This window comes from Cygnus olor, chromosome 11 (assembly GCF_009769625.2).
Source record: "Cygnus olor isolate bCygOlo1 chromosome 11, bCygOlo1.pri.v2, whole genome shotgun sequence".
Taxonomy (NCBI): Eukaryota; Metazoa; Chordata; class Aves; order Anseriformes; family Anatidae; genus Cygnus; species Cygnus olor.
Genome location: NC_049179.1, coordinates 21,219,219 through 21,241,037, shown reverse-complemented (window position 1 = coordinate 21,241,037; position 21,819 = coordinate 21,219,219). Strand labels below are relative to the sequence as shown.

At 38.7% G+C, this 21,819-nt stretch overlaps 1 protein-coding gene across 3 annotated transcripts in view; it reads left to right on the top strand.

The window, feature by feature from the left end:
* Positions 1-16,308, top strand: part of UACA (uveal autoantigen with coiled-coil domains and ankyrin repeats) — a 31,900-nt gene extending 15,592 nt beyond the window's left edge. For 2 of the 3 annotated variants that reach the window (XM_040570053.1, XM_040570056.1), the window contains exons 4-19: positions 303-367; positions 519-576; positions 1,044-1,114; positions 1,221-1,327; positions 2,272-2,453; positions 2,943-2,980; positions 4,274-4,360; positions 5,489-5,596; positions 6,378-6,410; positions 6,922-7,020; positions 7,206-7,242; positions 8,117-8,169; positions 9,242-11,944; positions 12,495-12,647; positions 13,602-13,667; positions 14,439-16,308. In XM_040570053.1, coding sequence (XP_040425987.1) covers positions 303-367; positions 519-576; positions 1,044-1,114; positions 1,221-1,327; positions 2,272-2,453; positions 2,943-2,980; positions 4,274-4,360; positions 5,489-5,596; positions 6,378-6,410; positions 6,922-7,020; positions 7,206-7,242; positions 8,117-8,169; positions 9,242-11,944; positions 12,495-12,647; positions 13,602-13,667; positions 14,439-14,510 — 3,932 coding nt within the window. In that variant the 3' untranslated portion in view covers positions 14,511-16,308. The remainder of the gene's footprint in view (positions 1-302; positions 368-518; positions 577-1,043; positions 1,115-1,220; positions 1,328-2,271; positions 2,454-2,942; positions 2,981-4,273; positions 4,361-5,488; positions 5,597-6,377; positions 6,411-6,921; positions 7,021-7,205; positions 7,243-8,116; positions 8,170-9,241; positions 11,945-12,494; positions 12,648-13,601; positions 13,668-14,438) is intronic. The other variant, XM_040570055.1, reaches the window with a different exon arrangement.
* The last annotated feature ends 5,511 nt before the right edge of the window (positions 16,309-21,819 follow it).

The following is a 21,819-nucleotide window of genomic DNA, read 5'->3' as shown; positions in this document are numbered from 1 at the left end:
TGGGATCACTGTAACTAAAATGATGTGGATGTTGATCTAAACTGTCTCTTGTCCTGGAACTAGTCTTAACTAGCATATAATGATCAGTAATGAGGCACATGGAATCAATAATGGAGGCAGAAGACAGAGGCTTTTGTTCAGATGAAATAAACAGTCCTAACAACTTCAGCGAAGGACAAGTTAATTTCTTATCAATTAGTGTTATGTGATTAGTAATAGAACATAGGCATGTCAAGTGTGTGTGGTATTTCTAAAAGCATTTTCAAAATAGATCCCGAATTGATGTTGGTATTTCTTTTTAGGTAGAAACGCATTGCACCTAGCTGCGAAATATGGACATGCTTTGTGTCTGCAAAAGCTGTTGCAGGTACTGAAAGATATAACTTGTCCTTTGTTACAGTTTTTATTCTTTGGGCGGAGTGTGGGAGAAGGTGCTCCTAAATATACTGGTTTGAAATCGAGATACTCTAAATGCAATCTGAAGCCTATTTGATAACCCAAGTTTCTTATTTTAACAGTACAATTGTCCAACAGAAAATGTGGATCTTCAAGGAAGAACTGCTCTTCATGATGCAGGTAGAAGGTTTTGCTTTTCTGGTGACTGTAATATGAAGTCTTTAATGATAATAATTCTCTGATGTGCCTAATTATTTTTAACTTCCACTGCTATGTGTTGTAATGACACTTGCCCTCAATAACAAGCTTGTTAACAGACTTAGAGGATGTAGGTCTATAATTCTCTTCTGATGCCTGTGAATTGTCTAGTAAAATCTTAAGTATCATGAAGAGTGTTCTAGAGCAATGATGTTAGTAAGTTAACTTAATAACTCTGTGGATTTTCTGAATCTTCATTATGCTGTGCAGTGTCTTAAAGTAGTGTCTGAGTTTACGTGTGCTTTTGGGACTGCTGTAAGAGAGCAAGTCACATAGCCTCATGCTTTAACTTGCATGAATTTTTGTGAAGCCAGTGCACACAACAAAGTATTTAGAGTTTCATGAAGGCTCTGTTCAGCAATATAACCTGCTCTTCCTTCTCTCAAAAGCTATGTCAGACTGTTCCTCTAGCATACAGCTCCTGTGTGATCATGGGGCCTCAGTGAATGCAAAAGATGGAGTAAGTTGTTGCTTATACCTCTCTCCCATAAAAGCCCTGCTGGAGTTCTTATGCTTTCTTTGCTTCCCCTCACATTCCTTATTTCCTTCCCTCTTTCCCTCTTCAGGATGGGAGGACACCGCTGGTGCTGGCCACTCAGATGTGTCGTCCCACAGTTTGTCAGCTTCTAATAGACAGAGGAGCAGACGTTAATGCCAGGGACAAACAAAACAGGTAAGGCATGCAGAGGGTTGTCAGAATGCCTGCTTACAGTTAAAAGGTAGAAGGCTGTCCATTAGCTTTCAGCCTACAGAAAAACGTTAAATTCATCAGGAAAAAACTCTGACCTGGGACTTAGTCCAGAAATAATGTTCCAATTCAATAATTCAAACAAAATTGGCTTTTCTTATTGCTTGTTCTTGCACCTAAAATACCTGTAGGCTTGTGTGGAAAGTATTGCATGCTGCTGCCAGCAGAGAAATGGTGGTTGGCTGCTTTAAAGATTTCTGTCTACTGCTGCAACTTGCACTCTTTGGGATCCATATGTAAAATGGGTCGTGACAGAAGTGGTACTTGAGTCCCACTGGGGCTTCCAAGGGACCTGAAGGCCCGGAACTGTTTGATTCTATATACATGGAGGAGTGGGTGGGAGAGAGTTTCTAACTGAGCTACTTCTGCCCGTTATTTCTTGGAGGACGGCTGCCTGGTGGTCAGTGGACATGAGGCTGCTGTGAGACAGAGCACAGGCGCTTGCATTGCATGTCCTGAAGCTGGCAAGTGTGTGTTTGGGAGGCAGTGCCAGGGCTCCCAAGCACTCGCTCAAACTTTGTCTAAATTTTGTCTTGTGTGTGTTGTGTCTATTGATGTTTGTATGTAAACAGAGTAAGCCAAAAATTGCACGAGATTTCTAAACAGCTGGGTGGTGTTCTCAAAGGCAGCAGGCTTATGCTGGGCTTCAGGGAAGTGCTGCTGTTAGTGTTGTTTTGCTTTCTGACAAATATTTAAATGTTGACTAAATGACTTTTAGAAGCATAGTCTCCTCTCTTGAGAGAGGAAAGATTCCTTCACTCAGCTTTCCATGATCAGAGAGAAGCGTACAAAGGATTATATCTGTAAGTGCTCCTTTGAAAGCATACGATCCCAGCGTCTCTGAATGCAATCTTTCTCCCCATCCTCAGGACTGCCCTAATGTTAGGCTGTGAATATGGCTGCAAGGACGCGGTAGAAGTTTTGCTCAAAAATGGTGCAGATGTTAGTTTGGTTGATGGCCTTGGTCATGACTGTGCTTACTATGCCAGAATCGGTGACAATATTGACATTTTGACTTTAATAAAAGCTGCCATTGAGGATTCCGGCAAAGGTATGAGGAACGCGCTGTTACTGCTTGCTATTACTCTTTCCTTTGGGTTGTGTGTCTTCCCAAAGTTATGTCTTTGTGTGGCTGTAGGATGGCTGTAGTCCTTTAAACCAAAAGGTGATATCCAGCCTGCATAGGAGGGTAAAGGAGGGTTATGTTTCTTTGCTTGTGTTTAGTAAAACTTAAAGTTCATGTATGCTGTGACATCATGAGATAAAGGGTATTAGTGTTGATGAGTCTGGTATTGCAGTATTGATCATAGGAGTTATTTAGTCTTATTTACAGGACAAGCTTTGTACTTGTGAACTGCTTCCTTTTTTTTGGATTAACAGGGTGGGGTTGGGGGGTGGGAAGGAAGGGGAAAATGACTCTTTTTTGAAACGTCCTTCCAAGACAGAAACATAAGTAGATTAACTAGGTATGCCTTGCATGAACCTGAATAAAATACATTTTTTTTTAACCTTCCTATTTCATGTTGCTTTTTATTTTTAGGAAGAGATACCATGAAGAAAGGGCAGTCTGAACAAAAGGTAAGTCTTATTGAGTTGTTTTTTTAACTGACCCAACAACGTTTTTCAAGGTGTTCTTAATTCAAATGTTCGGTGTATATTGCAGAAAGGTTGCAGATTTGTGGTGTAAATCTCACTGATTTTTTTTTAATCTTTGGTACTATGAAATAATCAGCTTTGTTCGCTGGCGTGTAAAGGTGATTGAGTAAAACTGTCTTTTGTAAGCTACTCATGCACGTGTAGTTTCTTTCCAAACATCAGTGTAATTATTGCATTATCCTCTATCAAATCAGGCAAAATACTTCAAAATTTTTAGGATTTGTAATCGTAAATGCCTAATGCTGCTCAGCAGGCCTCTTACTTCAGACGTATGCTACACGTGTATGCTGCAGGTCAAGCAATGCTTCCTGTACTTGTTTTGAGTGTGCTGGCCTCTTTTAACAAATCTACACTGAAATACAGCTTTTTATCTAAGGTGGAACTGTAAGGTCTGTTAAATCAGTCCAGAGATGCTTTGGAGGGACTCCTACTTGAATATAATAGTTTTAGTCGGTAAGGATTTACATAGATCACAGGATCCAATTGTAAGATGGGGCTGACCCAATATTAAAATGTATCATTGTGACCAGTCTTCAAGTGGGCCATCAGCCACCACTTCTAGGAAGCCTGTTCCAGTGTCTAACTACTTTCCTGGTAAAGAAGTTTCTCTTAATGTCTAGTCTGAACCTCCCCCAGCACAGCTTTGAGCCATTACCACGAGGCCTGTCACTGCATACCAGCGAGAAAAGATGAGTACCTCCCTCTCCATTTCCCATCCCTAGGAAATTTGTACTTGTTTCCCATCCCTAGGAAATTTGTACTCTCTACATGTTGCAGTTGCATGAGACTAAAAGAGGTGAGGTGTAAGCTGTTCACTCCCGACTGCCAAAATTCAGCACACAGCTGGTAGCGTTGAGAGAGTGGCTAATATTGCACAGTGATGCAAAACTGATTCAGTATTTTTGAGTTGACTTCATACGTAGCATGGAAGATTCCATCTGTAATTAGATGGTGTTTGTACTTATATATGAAAAATATTTTATGTGCATATTTGGGGTTTGAGCTTTGACAAGCATCCTGTTTTCTGTCTGGACGAGGTCGTGGGTGGTCTAGCTCTTATTGAGAAGCGGTCTGTCAAAGTTTGAACGCTCAGTGGTATTGCCCCCCAGTGGAAGCTGAAATGGAAGTTGTGAGAGCAGCCTACTGTACCCAGAAATGGATGTTGTCAGACTGCAACAGGAATAAAAATTAACGCTTTGAATGTTGCAATAACAGATGTCTAATATGCCACAAAAGTGGAATCGGCTGCATGCACAGGAAGAGGTGAATGTCAGGCTGTATCAGAAGGAACATAATGCTCAGGTAAGCAGGAAGGATTTCTACAACTACATATTCCCGTATGCGTAATGAACCAGGCATATTACAGACAAGATGTGATTGTAAATAAGCATTAGCAATTCCATTAAGAAAGGTCATAGATATTGCTGTTTACTTAAAACTTAATTGTGTGAGTATGTAAAGTGGCAATTATGCAGATAAGCTATAAACTTCTGCAAGAAAATAAAAGTTTATATAATAAATACTTGTGAGTCTCTTCACGTCACCCCTTCCCTACTCTTAATCTTGTGTCTACTGCTTTCACCTGCAATAAGATCATAGTGTCACAAAAAAGAAAGGTGTTGTAACATTCTCAGGAGATGTGTGTTTGTATTACTTAAAAATAACTTGTATCGTAACTGCTCTATTAACTGGTATTCATTTTCTTGTCATCTTACTGTGTCAATACAGTTTTCAAAAAGGTAAGTAACACTTTAAGCTATGGGGAACAAACCATGGAGAAATTGAGGCTTTCATTTTGAAATCCTTTCTCTTAAAAGAATAAGGATCTCTAAATGAAACTTGTCTGCTTTGAGCTAAAGTAGTTACCGCAGGTGGTTCTCTAGCAGTGGTTAAACAGCCTTTGTTTGGATGTAAACGCTGGACTGACTGAAGGCCCAAGACCGATAGTTTTCATGCGTTGGATTCATATGCATTACCAGGGTGACTCTTGAGGTTGCTGGAACACTTGTCCATTTAAAGATTGCTGCACTTCATGCCAGTGAGGTTTTTTCATTACACCTTTGGCTGCGGTGGTTGGGTTTCAGGAACTGTTTTAGTACTAGTTACTTTTACATGTTAGCAGACAGTAGGTAAGCAGCCTCTTTAGTGCTGTCAGCACTGAAAGTAGTCTTACCCTGCTCATACTCCCAAAACCTTTATGTACACTTATGTCAGAATGAGCTATTAGAAACAAAAATCTTGAAGACTTTGAAATGTGCTTTTCTAAATTCCAGAATGATGGAGACCTAAAGTGAGGCCTCAGTATCACTGGGACTTAAGCAAGGCTTGATGTGTCCTTTAATGGCTGTTAAAATTGTTGGTGCAAATTCATTAGTTTTCCCCACGTGAGTAGAGTATTTATTACTTTATTTTGTTGCTTTTTTTTTTAAGGAATTGGAGTTAGAAAATCAAGATTTGAAGGACAGAATGAGAGAAGTACAAGAGGAGCAAAGGATGTTGCTGGATAGAATCAGTGGGCTACAACTACAGTTAAATGAGGTAAACTCAGTATTCACTGCTTTACTGTAAAATATTTCTGTACGTGTTGCTGTCATTTTGTTCTGCAGCGGCCTGTAGTCTGTAGTAATACTCAACATGTGAGGAGATATTACAGCTTCATCCACTGATCCTCATAAAGTTGAGCAATAGCATTTATAGCTATACTCCTTAATGTAATAGGAACCATGAGGTATTCTGGTATATTGTAATTTGGAAAGTAAACTTAATCTGCCGTTTAAATGTAGGTGTTGTGTGCAGGTACTTACAGCCACTGCTTATTTTCCAATTGTTAGTTTAAGTGGAAAATGAGCAAAAACTCTTCAGTTGGCAAAAGTGGGTGGGGAAGGGGTTTTCAATATGGGATCGCTCTCTGAAATTTGAATTCCCATTTCGTACCGGCCCCCTCCCACCCCCTCAACAAACAATGCACCCCCCCCCCCCCCCCACAACCAAACCCCGTTCCTCCTGTTTACTATTCGCATTCAAAAACCAGCAATTTTTAACTGAAGAACTCTACTCTTCTACCTCAATGGCATATGGTCTAGATAACTGAAAAGGTATTCTATTTGCTTAGTATGTATGTCAAGAGACAGTGTTTTGACAAACATCCTTATTTTTTTCTCTTGCCAGAGGTTAGGTGGTAAATGTGAGGGGAACAGTGTATCAGAAGGATGTAGTATTAGAAACTGGGGTAGACTCATCAGCTAATGAACTGTGTATAAGCCCCTTGAAAACATTATTTTAAAAATGATTTGTGGGGGGATTTTTGTTATTTTTGCAGGAGCAAATGTTTGCAGATGATCTTGAAAATGAGGTATGATTATATCGCCTTAAAGTGTAAGAGAACTGTGAAATAGGGGAAATGTATATTGCATTTAAGAAACGGTATTTAAAATTAGAGAAAAGAAAAGCTATATATAAATGCTAAACAAAATATCTAGTGATATGTTCTCAGTTCATACAGCTGTATAGCATTTGTATTACTACAACTAATATATTCTAATTCCTATCTCACCTCTAAAGCAGACTTAATGTTGTAAGTATCTGTTTAAGTAGTGACTTTCATCAATGCAAGGCTAATAAATGCGAATAAACTGAACGATTGCACATGATATTTGTACATGTTCCCTTGACTCTTTCTTCGAGACTGTCCTTGTAGATGAGCAGTTTTGTAGAAGAACTTTAAAGCGAAGGATTCGAGGATTCTTTCAGTGCTAATTTTGGTTGAAGTTCTCCGTAAACTACTTTTTAAAAGTTGCTTGAGATTTTATGAATCTGTCTATTCCTGTGGCTTTGGCTATTTGGCACTTTTTATTCTCTTTCAGAAAGATGAATTGAAGAAAATCCTAACTACCAAGGAAAAACAGCAGGAAGAAAGCTTAAGAACTATCGAAGCTCTGAAAGCTAAACTCAAATATTATGAAGTACGTTAACTGATTTGAAATGTAGTGAGATACTTGATATTTAATGTAATAAACACTTAACCCTTTCAACAATTTTGTTTGTTATCTAATTTGAAAACCTTTCTCTGCTCTTTGATCCATAGCTTAAACATGGTAAAAATTTGACGTAAGCTTTATTTTTTATATTTCCTGCTGTTTGCTTTTAGGTTGACTTTGTGGCATCTGGAAGTAACTTTGGAAATAGTAAGTATAGTTCTTAAATTTGCTATGCACGATGCAGTGTTAGAAAACAGTGTTTTTTTCCTTTTCGTTTTAACTATAGACAAACATAATGTGGTTTTCCGCACTGCAGACCTCAGAAGGCAGGCAGCTGGGCCCACTTGTGTTTGTACCTGAGTTCTAGGGCATTATTGATCACTCTTACTCATAAGTGATTGTGGTCTCATGAAGTCTGTGTTGTAACTATGGCATGTCTTCTAGTAGCATGAAAAACAAGCTGAGCAAGGTCTCTGCTCCAAACGGAGTCTTTCCATTCTTCATAAACAGCACTCTGGCTCATGTCTGTGATTTGCTTCTGCTGAACAAGAAAGCTATGGTCATCATCAGGGCTTACTGTAGGCAAGTTGGAGCACAACTTTAAACGCAGTACCTCAGCCTACACTTCTGTTAGAAATGGGTTCCATTTCCAGAAACTGAAGTCTTTTACATCTAACTTGGTTACAGGCCTGTCTTGCTTTTAGGTAGCTTAAAATGTTGCTTCATCAGACTGACATGAGCCGTTGTGAGAAGTGTTTGTCTGCCTGGATCATTTATTTGTAGTGCAAAGGGATGCTTTTCCCTGTTGCTCTCTTTAGCAGCCATGCAGCTAGCTCAAGGTGGCTCTCGTGACTGTCTTGCAAAATGATACCTGGCCTGGGATGGTAGGGATATATCTTTTCTTTTAGAGGAGTTTGTCCAGACTTCCCATGTGATTTAACTTTAATACCGAATACTTAAATACCAACCTACATAGCACAGTTGCATTAAAGAGAATAAAATTAGGAAGGAGAAACATAGCTCTTGTGATTTGCGTTACTGTTTTTAAACAGACTAAATGCTATTTTCTTTGAAAATATAGGAAAAGAAGATTTGTTACTTAAGCAAGGTCAAGTGTTTGCTGTGGAGTCACAGGTAATAAATATTTTTTCTAAGAGAAACTCTAAGGTAGTTATGCTTGAGAATACTAAATATGGTCATAAATGCATGTATATTAAACTGTTTCTGAATGCAAAATTTTATATACTAGCCTTGCTATGTTTTTTTAACAGCTGGTGCCCTCTAGAGTTATGTATGTGAAATAGCTTTAAATACTGTGAAGATACCAATACTGAATGGTTTGTAATGGGCATTTTTAAAACTGAATCAGCATATTGCTGGGTTAGCACTCACACTTCCAAATATGATTGGTTTTTCATCTCCATAACTTTCTCCTGCTTTAAATTCAGTTACAATTCATAAGACTTTATTTTCCTGCCAACTTAATAATTTCGTGGCAATTTTGTTTGCTGATAGCTAGCAGCCTTCAGAAATCACCCAGCCAAAAACCCAAACCCTGTCCCAAGCAGGAAATAAGTGGCTTTAAGCTCGTCGTGTCAGAAAGTGACCTGAAAGTAGTAAGTGCTTGGAGCACGACTGAGTTCCTCAGAACAGGTCTGTGCCATGTAATGACCATAGTGCCTGATAGCAAAGTGAAGGTTGGCAGTGAAGACCTCATAGCAGAACAGCGAAAGTTCTTATAGCCTTTACTGGTTGGGGAATAAAATGACTGTTTTCTTCAATCATTTCTGAGACGAGGTCCTGTTAACCATGACATACTCAGTCTGTTCCGATTCCTTTTCAGTGTTGTTTTCATCTGCTTGAGGGAGGGAACGCTTACTAAATTTAATTTCTTTGAGCAGATGTATGATTAAATATGAATAATGAGGGAAAATAAAATGAATGTACTGTACCTGCATTTTAATGTCAGTAGTGTCTGATGACTGGGAAAAAATAACTAGAATTATAATCAATTTTTATTGTTGAAAGCTGAAATGTGTTTTATAGTATGGGCAGGAATAGAATAGTGTATTTAAAAAAAAAAGCTCTGAAAATTTTATGCTCATATCAGCATAGATATAAGGTAGTTATGGATATGACAATGCATGTGTGCATGACTTGTGAAATCTGTAAGTGTGTATCTACTTTTGTGCCAATTTATCTTCAGTCTAGGTCTATGCTGAGACCCCTGGAGCTGTCCCTGCCTAACCAATCATCCAGTTCAGAGAAGGAAACTTTAAAGAAAGAGCTTGACAACATGAGGACCTGCTATGGTGCAGCAAAAGAAGAAATAAGCAAATTGCAGAGAGAACTGTCTCACAAAGTATCTGAATGTAAAGCTTTGGCATCAGAATGTGAAAGAACCAAGGAGGAATCCGACGGACAGATAAAACAACTGGAAGATGCTTTAAAAGATGTACAGAAGAGAATGTTTGACTCGGAAGGCAAAGTTAAGCAAATGCAGACCCACTTTCTTGCTCTGAAAGATCACTTGACTAACGAAGCTGCTTCGGGAAACAGTAAGCTAACAGAGGAGCTGAAGGATCAGTTGAAAGAAATGAAAACAAAGTATGAAGGAGCCTCCGCTGAAGTGGGTAAACTAAGGAACCAGATTAAGCAGAATGAATTGCTAGTGGCAGAATTTAAGAGAGATGAAGGAAGGCTGGTAGAAGAGAATAAAAGGTTGCAGAAGGAACTTGTTAAGTTGGAGATGGAGCGAGATAAAAAGGGGAAAAATGTCCTGGAGTTAGAAGGACGGCTCAAAGAAACAGCAGCAAAGTTAGCCCACTCTGTAACTTCAGAGAAATTTGAAAACATGAAGAGTGTGTTATCAAACGAAGTGAATGAGAAAGCAAGGAAGTTAGCAGAGATGGAAGGAGAGCATGAAAAACTGCAGGCAGAGATTCGCCTTTTGAAGAAGGAAGCTGAGAGTCAGAAAGCTAAACTTGCTCAGCGTATAAAGCCAGAAGACCATGAACAAATGAGGAGTGGATTTGAGCAAAGAAGTGAGGAACTTGGAAAAACAATTTCTGAATTATCACAGAAGAATCAGGCTCTGCAGAAGGAACTTGAAAGATTTCAGGTTGATAACAAGATGCTTAAGCAACAAATCCAAGTGCTAAAAACTGAAATAAAAAGCCAGAATGTGCCTTTAAAAATTCACGAAGAATTGAAAAAAACAAGTGATGTGACTGTTGGTGATCTGACCAAAAAGCTTTTTGAAATAACTAAAAAGTACAATGAAAGCAGAGCAGAAGCTGAAAAATTACTGGTGGAGAAGAACAACTTAAGTGAGAACATCAGCCACTTCCAAGCTGTGTACCTGTCTCCGGAGCAGCACAAAAAAGAAATGGAAGCTCTAAAATCTAGTGGTATTGAACTTGAAAATCAGCTTGCTGAGCTTCAGAAAAAATATGATGATGAACAAGAAAAAATGTGCAAACTAGTGTCTGAAAACACAGTCATAAGAGAAACTCTCAGGGATCAGTATGTTTTGGCTACAACACATGAAGAGATTAAAACAGTTTTGAATAACACACTAGAAGAGACTAATAGGGAGCTGTCAGATCTGAAAGAAAAAACTGAAGAGATAAAGCGAGAATTTGTGAGGGTAAATGAAGAAAATGGAACCTTGAAAAATAAGGTGAAACTTTTACAGAATCAATTACAAACTGAGTATATAAGCTTAAAAGATCATGAAGCCAAAGTGACTACTGTAAATAAAAGCATGCAGGAACTTCAGGAAAACAATGCTGCAATAATGGCTGAATATAAGAGGGGTCAAGAAGAAATCTTACAGTTACATGCAGAAATTGAAGCCCAAAAGAAGGAACTTGACACAATTCAAGAGTGCATTAAATCAAGATATGCCCCAGTTGCCTCCTTTGAAGACCGAGAACAAAGCTTTGAAGCTACAGTGAAAGAATTAAAAGCACAGTTGCAGGAACAGGCGCAGAAGTGCAGAGAAAGTGAGGAGGAAAACATGAAGTACAAAGGGGAGAATGAAAAGCTCAGAAATGGCATTTTGTCCATCCAAAATGACTTGCAACAGAACTATATCCTTGCCGAGAAATCCCATGAATTGGAAAAAATGTTTGCAAGCAAAATGGAGGAGCTGAATAAGCAACTGAGAGAATTGCTGCAGAAATATACAGGCAACAAAGAAGAGAAAGGTGAGCTGCAGGAGGGTGCCAAGCAGACCGTACCTCTGCAGGCTCCTGTGGAGGGTCAGCACCTTTCAGTGGAACAAATTGAAGCCTTGAAGAAGGCGCTTGGTCACACTGTAGAGGATCTGAAGGAAGCCCTCAGAAGAAAGAAGGAATGTTATGACAAAGAGACACTAAAAGTAGGAGAACTACAGCAGGAGCTGTTGGATCTAAAAAAATCTTCAATATCTTTGGTAGAATATACACAAATGAAAGAAATGCTAGAACAAGAAATCAAAGCAACCAAAAACAGCTTAAAAGAAAAGGAGGGTGAAAACCAAGTTAAAAATGAGGAAATCCTGAAGTTGCAGGCTGAGATTCAGCTTAATCGACAAGCTCTAACAGACCTGGAGAGCAAAGAAATGATTGACATGTCAGAGTACAAATCCATGAAAAGTACTCTGGAGGCCCAAATTAATAGTATAGCTGAAGATTTGTCTTGTGTAAATAAAAAGTATGAGGAAGCATGTGAAGAGGCTTTGCAAGCTAAAAAGAACGAGCTTTCTTTAAAAGATGAAAAGGAATTGCTTCAGTTACGGAGTTGCAGTATTGAGCAAGAAATTAAAGACCAGAAAGAAAGGTGTGATAAATCACTGATGACAATTATTGACTTGCAGAAGAGAATACAGGAGTCGGCAAAGCAGGTGGAAGCCAAGGATAACAAGGTAGGCTGTCAGATAGTTAACGGTCCTAACACTTTTAGTGTAGTGGCAAAGAACTAGATTTCAGATGCAGTTATGTAGCTGTTCAAGTATGACGGTGTATTGGGCATTAGGTATGCAGGTGAGGCCCAAATCTGCAAAGCTGAAGTCCTGGCTTTGGCAGCATTATGCTAAGTTTTTCTAATTCCTTGTTAGTTTTTGGTATCGTATGTTGTGGTCAACCCTATAAAACTACCAACCTGAGTTCCAGAATCCCGGGTACAAGCTCATTCTTCCATCAGTTTGGTGACTTGAATGTTTACAGTTGTCTTTTAAATACAAAAAGTATATTCCTGTCTTTGGTTTCCAAGTGTTAATATACTTTGGTACGTTCTGTACAAAAGATCTCTCCCCTCACCACCCCACCCCCCCCCATCTCTTAGCCAGTATGATGGCATGCCAGGACAGCAACTCTTCAGTGGTTGCCAATCTTCACCAGACTTTTTTAAGTTAATATCGCTTTTTCAATGAGGCATCCTTATGAGTTTTTTTTTTTGATGTGCTTCTTTTAAAGATTACAGAACTGCTTAATGATGTGGAGCGGTTAAAACAAGCTCTTAATGGCTTGTCTCAGCTTACGTACACCAGTGGGATTCCTTCCAAGAGGCAGAACCAGCAGGTTGAAATGCTTCAGAACCAAGTAAAAACACTGCAACAACAGCTAGCTGTAAGTAATTCTGCAAGGTGTTGTCCGACACACAATTACGCTGCTTACAGTGATTCTTCTGTAGTATGTGGTCAGTAGAGCACAGTGTGCTTAGGCTATGAGGAACAGTAGAATATTCATAAATGTGCTTTTGTTTTTTTCTCTGACTACTTCTGTCTGTAAATCTGTTTGCTTCTTTCTGCATGCTAGAGTTGCAACGTTTAGGAACTCTTCCAGATGAAATGGGCATAGAGAACTTGTGCTTAGGAGATATGGAAAGATGCTGCTATAGTTCATGCCAAGACCATTTCTGTATGCTAGTTCCATGTTAATATTTCTTACAAAAAAAAAGGACCAACCGTGTATTTTCTCACTCTGAAAGAAAGTAAGGTGGTCCTTTTTTAATGGATTTGGTTATTTTCTGTTCTCTTGCCTGCAAATGTTGTGAAATGTGTTACTTGCCATTAAGCACTAACAATAGAGGGGAACACTTTGTGGTAAGTGCTGTGGTTTTGTGCACAAATGCATGCATTTTTGGCTCCTGTGACTTCAGTAAAGCTCATAATTAAAGCTACATATGTGAGCAAAGTTAGGTATTAGTATATCTGATCAGAAATAGGATGCATCTTCAATAGTATTTGCAAGGTTCGCCCTTGTAAGGTAAGCCAAAGCATGCTTGAATTGTTTTTTTAAGCAGATGGTTAATGCTGTTGGTGAACAGCTTTTCTGTTTTAGCACCTGGGCTGATACGCTAGGTCAGCCTGTCTCTGACAGTCTTTCAGCAAAATTACTGTGCTGCAAATAATCGGTGAAAAAGTGGCTTTCCCTGATTAGTGGAGGGGATATAGCTAACTTTAACCTTGAAATTCTTTGGCTAGTATACAAGTGTGCAGAACCAAGGCAACAAAGCTGGAAATGGGAAGAATAGGTATTGATTTAATGACTTCATTTCTTTTTCTTGTCTTCCTTTTATAGGATGCTAAAAGGCAGCATCAAGAGGTAGTTTCAGTTTATCGGACACATCTTCTTAGTGCTGTACAGGTATGATAGTCCCAAGTTCAGATTGTTTCACTGTGTCATCTGGATGTAGAGATTCTTAAAACATTTCCACCTGTCATGCTAGAAGACGTCAAATAAACTTGAAATTAGCATCTGTTAATTAGCTCTTAAAATTAGCAACCTGTTTTGAAGCTGAGAGTTTTAATTTTGAAGTTGAGAGAATGGACTGATCCCACAAAAAAGCACAATACGACTGTAGTCTTGCCATGCTGCGTTCTCTTGGCCATTTGTCTACAGTGTGATTATATATAGCAGGAACCTGCTTTGAGGATGATGATGTCTGGTGATGTGAGCATATCAATTCTGCATTATCCCAGGTAATGCAGGAGAGAAGTCAAGTAGAAGCTGGAAATCTCTATGCAGGCCTGTTGAGTGGCTCTCACTGAGTGAAGAGCTGAGCAACTAACTTGTGTTGTGGCTTCAGATACTTAAGTGTACAAAAGAAGGACCACTGCTACAGCAGCAAGCTGTTGCTTCCAGAGAACAGGAACAGTATTATTTTTTTTCCCCCAAATCATATTTTCGTACAAGACTCTACTGGGTCAGAAAGGCGGACCGTTCTTTCTCATGTGAGAAAACTGTAACAGAGTTCCTAAAGCATTTCAGATATATCTAAAGAATGATAAAAATACAGCAGTGAGTTAAGACTTTTGAGCAATTTTGAAGAATCTCCTAATATGAGCTTATGAAGGGCTGACATTTTATGGGACTCTTTTCTATTTTACTTTTTAACTAAGTGTTTGCTTGCTCTAGGGTCACATGGATGAAGATGTCCAAGCTGCTTTACTACAGATCATTCGAATGAGACAGGGACTTGTTTGCTGACGTGCTTAGTGCCATTGTTCTTGAAGGCGGCTGCAGCTTGTAGGAATGCTGTGATTATGGTAGTGATAACCTTCATGCGATTTATGTAATTGTGATAACACAGCTACAATTAGAACCCCAGAAAGTTACTTCATATAAGAAACAACTTAAAAAACTGAAATATTTTCTTCCAAACAGTAAAATAGAGCTAAGTTTCAGAGCTGACACTTCTTTCAAGAGATTAATAAAAGATGTAGAACATATTTTAAAATTGGTATGCAAATTGACTGTCAAAATGATGACATAGTAGTTAAATTATTTCAATGTCTGATTGACCACTTCTTAAAACAAGGCCTATACCTAGGAATTCCAGTTTGTCCTATAACTTGAACTCTCATGGTGTGGTTGAAAATAAATTATGTTCAAATGAGCTTGGCTAAGTATTGTAGCTGTATAACTCCTTCAATTAAAAAAGTGACTATTTTATTTGTAACTTAAGCTGATCGACACTTATTACAATGTGTTTAGAAAGTCAGCTGCAAAGCTAGATGGAGGGTATTTAGGTATACGCTGTAACTTGGCTGGCCAAGTTACAGGCTTTATTTAAATAAACTTTAAGATGTAGTGCCTTTGCTTTTTACAAGACACACAAATCAAATTTTCCTTCAAAACACTAACTTTGTTTATCCCCTGACCCAAGAGATTTTTCATGAATGCTTTGTAATATTGATTACTGTAGGCTAAAGTAGTAGGACTGGAGTGTCATAGTTGGTAGAGCAGCATTTTGAAATAAATGCAATAGTTCTACTTGCGTATAATTTCATTCTTCATTAGGCATAATATGGGTGTAGACCACGCAGCTCATTTAGCTGTACACTAGATAATTTCGTTACTGGATTTTCAAACACTATCTCATGGAATTTTAAGGTATTTTCCTCCTAACTGTAAAATATGTACTATAATCTGATTATTTATGGGGAAAGATGCAAATAGTAAGATTAATGAAATGAGAATTTTTATTTGCTTGGAATCTACCTATTAAAGCAGGGCTTCATTTTTAACTGAAGGATGATATTTCCATAAGTAAGTTTAATGACAGAAAATAATTTGGGACTATTCAAAGAAAGTAGTTCAAAAGTGAGCCTAATAACATATGTTGGTGTTTTAATAGTGCAAGCAGCGTGAATGCTATTGGTAGCCCTGTTAACTTCAAGCTACTTGGCTGAAAGCATTTGCTTACAACTAGCAAGCAGGAACCTGGCATCCTGATGCAGAGAAGATAAGCTGCCTTTTCCATGTTCCAGAAAAATAAAGACTTAAGAAAGAGTGCTGAATTCTTTGCTTCACGTTAATTGGGCTTCCCAACAAGCTGTCTCTTGCAGGCTTAGGTCTCTTTCTTTTCTTCAGTGATGTTATATTTGTTTCCTTTTGTGTCCCTTTTTGGGCAGAGTCATGTCATAGAATTGAAGAGATGACTGCCACATAGAGGGGGATACAGAAAGTGATAAATGTGCAGGACAGTTTTTATTATATAAATACATTTAATATATTTACTAAATATGTCTGTAGTACAACAGATCTAGTGCTGCTTTCCTTTAATTTCTTAGAGGACTATTACAGAAAGCATCTCAGTATATATACATTACTTTTAGCCAAATTCTTTTATGGTTGCATTACTTGAAACTCTTATTAGAGAGAAATTGTTTTAATATACTAACTCTGGCATATTTTGATATTGTATGTTTCTTTATTGAGGGAGTTCTATGTATGTTTTTCTAATTTTTTCCCATATTACATTATTAATAAAAATATTTTCTTCTTTTTTTATTGTAGTGGTCAGTTCTGTAAAAGGTAAAGCAATGTAAATAGTTTTGGCAAAGTAGTGGGTCGTGAAGGATATTGAACTCATTTGAATGCTCTCAAATACCAGGTAACACATTTATTTTTAGATGTCTGCTGGGATTGGTGGTTTTTGGGATTTTTTTTTTTTTTTTCATCTATTTTCAGAATTTGTGGTTGGTAAAATTCTGGTGATATTAATCAAGAATCAAAGATGAAGCTTCACCAGTTAGCTCTTCAGAGTAAATCTGCCCTGGCCACCTGTACATCAAACAGGGCATGCTGTCTGTTGTACCTGTCCCTATGTTTTAGGGGTGAGGCAGTGAAGTTTTACTACTGCTTTTAATGAAAGCATGTTCATGTAATGTTACGCTGCTGCCTGACTTCATGACTTGCTAAGCAGTCTTTGCAGGGTAATTCCTTGGCACACTATTCAAGTTGGCTCATTTGGTATGAAAGGAAAGTGAGGGGCTCCCTAATTTTACAATTAACTTGATTTTTAGTTATTTGGTGTGTCTATTCTTGCACGTGGGACGTGAAAATGAGTAAGGTGGTCAGTTGTTAGGGTATGAACAGTGTAAGTGAAACTCTACTGTATTTAAACAGTGACTGGAACAATGATTTCTTCATTGGACCTTTGAAGACTTTACAGGAGTTGCTTGTTTTCTGAGTCAGTAAGCAGATCCTTTCTTCAGGATTCTTGTAAGTCTATTCTTTGACCTTTAAGTATGTGTGTGCTTCTGTGTGTAAAAGAATAAACGTTTGAGGGCTTCTAAAGAGGAAATTACACTTAAGTAGAACTGTTTTTTTGATGTGTCTGTGATTTGATGTGTCTAAATATTCCCTTAGCCAGTAGATGTATTCTGTCAACTTCACTGAGTCAGTTAACGTACAGGGTACCATTGAAGTGATTGACACTGATAATTTTCTCATAACTTTATATACTCTCAGATGTACTATATGGGTCTTGTAATCACCAACCTTTTTTTTTTTTTACTGCAGAATAAGGCTAACTATTTAAAAGATTTTTGAATGGTATTCATATCTTCTTTTATTTTTTTAGTAAGCAGAGTAATTTCCTTCTGCTGAAATAATTTACTTTTGTCATTTCTTTTTAAACAATCAACATGCCTCTTAAACACCAGCTCAAAACATTGTCGAGTGTAAGCTGCTAGTTGAAAATACTTACTGTTCTTCCACAACTTGACCTGTGCCAGAACAGATGCTGAAAATGTACGACCTCAGTGTTTCCAGGTTTCTTCTCGAGTGAAGGCTCGATTGTTGTAACTGCTGCTCCAGCAGTGACACAAATAAGTTTCTGACTGTTAGATGACTTCAAGATCATTTAGCAGCTTTAACCCCATCACATTACTAGAAGCCCGAATGTGGCTGCTGGCTTAATTCACTGTTGTACATATAGGAACTGTATACATAAAGTATGTGAGAGAATAAATAAATTTTGTATTTCTATGAAATGTGAATTGGTACCTGGGAATAGAGAACCTGCTTTCCTGGTTTGTTTAAAAATGTTTCTTTAACTGGAGATAGAGGAATACTGCTATGAGAGGGGAAAAATAAAGGTGAGAAGTTGGTGCTTGTCTGGAAACAAACAAAATCAAACGCAACAAAAATTGCCAAGCCTGAATATCTTGATCTCAATACTTGCAATAGCGCTCCTACAGATATACTTTGGCTTGGTGCAGGTTATTAGTGGTTTCTTCTCACTGTAATCATTTGAATATAGGATCTAAGAAATCTGGGTGCTTGTCTGACACTAGCTGTTGTGTGTGCTGAGAGTTTCAGAGCACTCTGTTCCTTCTCCTCCTCAAAACCATCTTGCTAAACCCACTTGATCTGCTGGAGTTCAACATTTATTTTTTGAACAGTGCTTTCATGTGTTGAACTGTGCCTTGTTTGCTCTAGTAGCATTTCTGTCTTGGCATGGATTATTTTTTCTTTCTCGGTTCATTATCGAAAGTTAGTGGAGCTGAAATTAAAATGATGTAGTAACAGCTCAGTTGCACATCAGAAAGTTGCTTTCTTCTGGAGGAGCGGTACCCAGAGCTTCTGCCAGCGTGGCGTCAGTAGGCAGCTGCGGAGCTCTTGGCTGTGGTTATGTTACCCTGGGCATGAAGCTGTTCTTAACAGCAGGTTTGTGTTTGAATGCAGTGGTTAACTGTGAAGAATTCTTACTTTGGGGTGGGGGAAATCCAAGACAAAGAGTGCCCTAGAACTGAGAAACTAAATCTCAATTTCCTTGGGAACAGTGTAACTCAACATAGCATGTAATTCCTGCTAGCTGAGACTTTTTTTGCCTGCTAGCTAAGTCTGCTAGCTCACCCTCTTGTTACCTTGGTGTTGATGATGCTGTAAAGTCGTAGCATGTAAGAAACTAAGCTTAATGTTCTGGGGTTTACTAGCTGTGGATTGTTTAAATACTGTACAAATGGGGAGATTTCTGGGCTCAAACCAAAAGAACAACTAACTCTCTTGGCAGTGCAGTGTATGAGGTTTTTGGCTCAATTGAATCATGAAGGTGAAGGTAAAATCTGGGCTGTGTTTGCTCATCAGCAAAATTCCCATGGCAGTGATAATCCATGTGTTTGGTATAATCAAGCATGAGGAATCGCCTGTGTAGTAAAGGAAGCTTTCAATTTTTATGGTTTCATGGACAAACATTGCTGATAAATGAAGGGGGAAAATGGGAGGTCACAAAAATGTCAGATGTAAATGAAATGCATTGAAGAGGTTTCAGGGGTGCTTCACAAGAGATGTATGGTGATCTGTTACGTGAAACAGGAAAGCAATATTATAAGGTAATGCTGCTTATAATTCATTGTTGGCACAATGTTGCTATTATTCGGCAGCCCTATTTTAAGTGGGTATACGACTTTTAAGTAGCTGACTTGGAAATATGTCTGAGTCCTGGAAAGTTTGTAGAGATTACTGCTTTCTTAATCTAATGCGTGTATTGCTCTGCCAACTCAGAAAATTAACTTTTAATAGAAAAAACATACATATAACTCAATCACAGCTATTAGATCAGATGGATTTTACATTAAGTGAAAAAGATGCTGAGCATTAAGGGATATTAAATTGCGAAGCTTTTTACTGTTGGACTCAGCTTTCAAGCCAGCACTCTACTGTGAAGAATATTTATTTTTACATTTACCAGATATCTTAGATGACAGGAAAGGAATGCATTTGAAGGGAAAATAGAACATGAAAATATGACTTCTTTTCAGTGTGAACAGATAGTTTTATTTCATAATTAGTTTTACACTTCATTAAATGCTGTTTGTTTTTTTTTTTTTTTCCCTGCTTATGTGCTCTTAGGATACAACAGAGATGACTTCAAAAATTCTCTGCAGGGCATCAAGCCAGGGTTTTGTAATCTAGTGGGAGTATTCCAAAGTAAGAGAGGATCTCTTGAAGTTTCTTCATGTGTTGAGAGTCAAGTGTGGTATAAGAGTTATTTTGGGTGCAAGGACACTTCAGCTGGTGTCTTGTCTTGCCATACTACTTGCTGCAGTTTAGGAATTGGAAGGCATTGCCCTAACTACCAGTGGACAAACTTAAAAACAATCAGTGTAGATCAAGTAAATCTATAATATGATCTGGTCATGAGGGACTTTGACACACAACTCTTAGTTTTCAAGAAATTCCAGCACTTGGAGATAGGAATACTTATGCTGTTGAGTTCAGAAAAAAAAAGTCTAAAAATCACTAGTGAAAAATGGTGATCTTCTGACCATGCAGATGTATTTCAACTTGAAAGCTCCTCTGAAAGAAGTGATAAAGGATTGTTTTGAGAGAAGGGAGAAGTAAACTAGATCTTTTTTGTCAATGGTAAGGAATTCCCTAGGAAAAAAGTAGGAAGAGGAAAGTTAAGAAAAATATGCCAGTTGTGGGATAGCAGAATTAAAACCCTTTCAAATATGAAAATGGCTAGAGCTTCAGGAAAAGCTGCTGTGCCTGTATAGGAAGCCAAGGAATTAGAAGTATGGTAGGTGCTACAAGTGGGAACAACAAACAGGTTTTTAAAAGAAATGGGTTGAGAAATACCCATTAAGTACTATGGGCCTGACTTAAAATTGTGAAACTGGAGAATGTTCTAGCAGGGGAGCTGTTACAGGAATGTACAAGAAACGGCAGAATAGGTGGCGAGGTGTGATACTGAAGCGACCAGTTCATGGGCTAAAAGCAGCGAGAACATTGTTCTCTAGGCTTGAAAGCTATAGCGAGAAGGCAGCTGACTGTGGGTGGACTCCTGTGAGTTATATCACATTTTGAAAAGCTTTAATTTTAGCTCAAGCATGAATTAAAAGGCAGCAGGCCTTTCCTGCTCTGACTGCCTCCATGCAGTCTCAGCTGAGATGAACCCGTGAAGATGCAGACTTCTGTTGGTAGTGCTTGGGTTGGGAGGTATCAGTAGACCTGTCAAGCAGTGTTTAAGAAGTTGGCATCCCACCTCTCTTGGAGCAGGGCGCAGTGCTGGCTTGCCTGATGGGGAAAAGGCAGCGTTGCTTCTAGCGTGGTAAAGCTGGGAAAACGTGGAAATTGTCAGCGAAGTCTCACAGCGTAACGTATGAAGAAATGCCGAACTCTTCCATCCCTTTCAGCAAAAGTAGTACTTCTGCTTTGTACCTCCTACATTTCAAATATGAAGTGAAAATTACTCCAGATTACTGCTTCTGCTCCAAGGAGGCTGCTGAAACGGTGTATGCATGAGTACTTTCTAATGCTGCCATTTGACACATTGCAATCAGCTACAGAAGTAATAAGCCTGAACAGTACGGTGCACTTGATCGAGGCATGAACTGTCAAGCTGAGTTGCTTGGAGATGTTTGTGACTGGCTGTGGTGCCCGGGTAAGCACAGGGCTGCCCTCTGCCAGCAGCACAGAGCACTTTGGCCAAGTCTGCAGCATCTTGCAGCAGTGTCTCAGCTTCTAATGAGAGAGACGTTTGAAGAGGTCATCCCACTTTGAAAGGGACTGGGGGGAAAGTGCACTCATGAAGAGTGTTGCTTTCTGCTCTTGTATGCCCCTGGAGAGACCAGGTATCTAGAACAGCAGTTGGTGGCTGCTGGATGAGCAGGAGACTTGGAGCTTTTTCAGTGGGTTGTGACAGGAAGAATTTGGCTGTGGAAGTGCAGACTTGAAGTGTAGCTGATAGATGCTCTTAAATGCTGATCTCACAGGAGCTAGGAGTTCCAGCAGTGGCTGCAGTAGGGCCTGGGTTTTCAAGTGATGATATATTTGTTGTCTTCTGCCTAGGAAAAAAAAAACCTGACTTTGTCGTCATTTAGGCTTCTTGGGCTGTTAGTGGCTTGCTCTGATCTGAAGCTCAGAGTTGTCAAGTTTCTTTAAAAAAATTAAAAAATAAATGACAAGTGTGTGTACATATCTCAGCTCTTAAGTCTGACACTCTCAAGCTGTTGGACTTTCTCTGGAGGTGCTGTGTTACCATCTACACATACAGGGAGTGGGC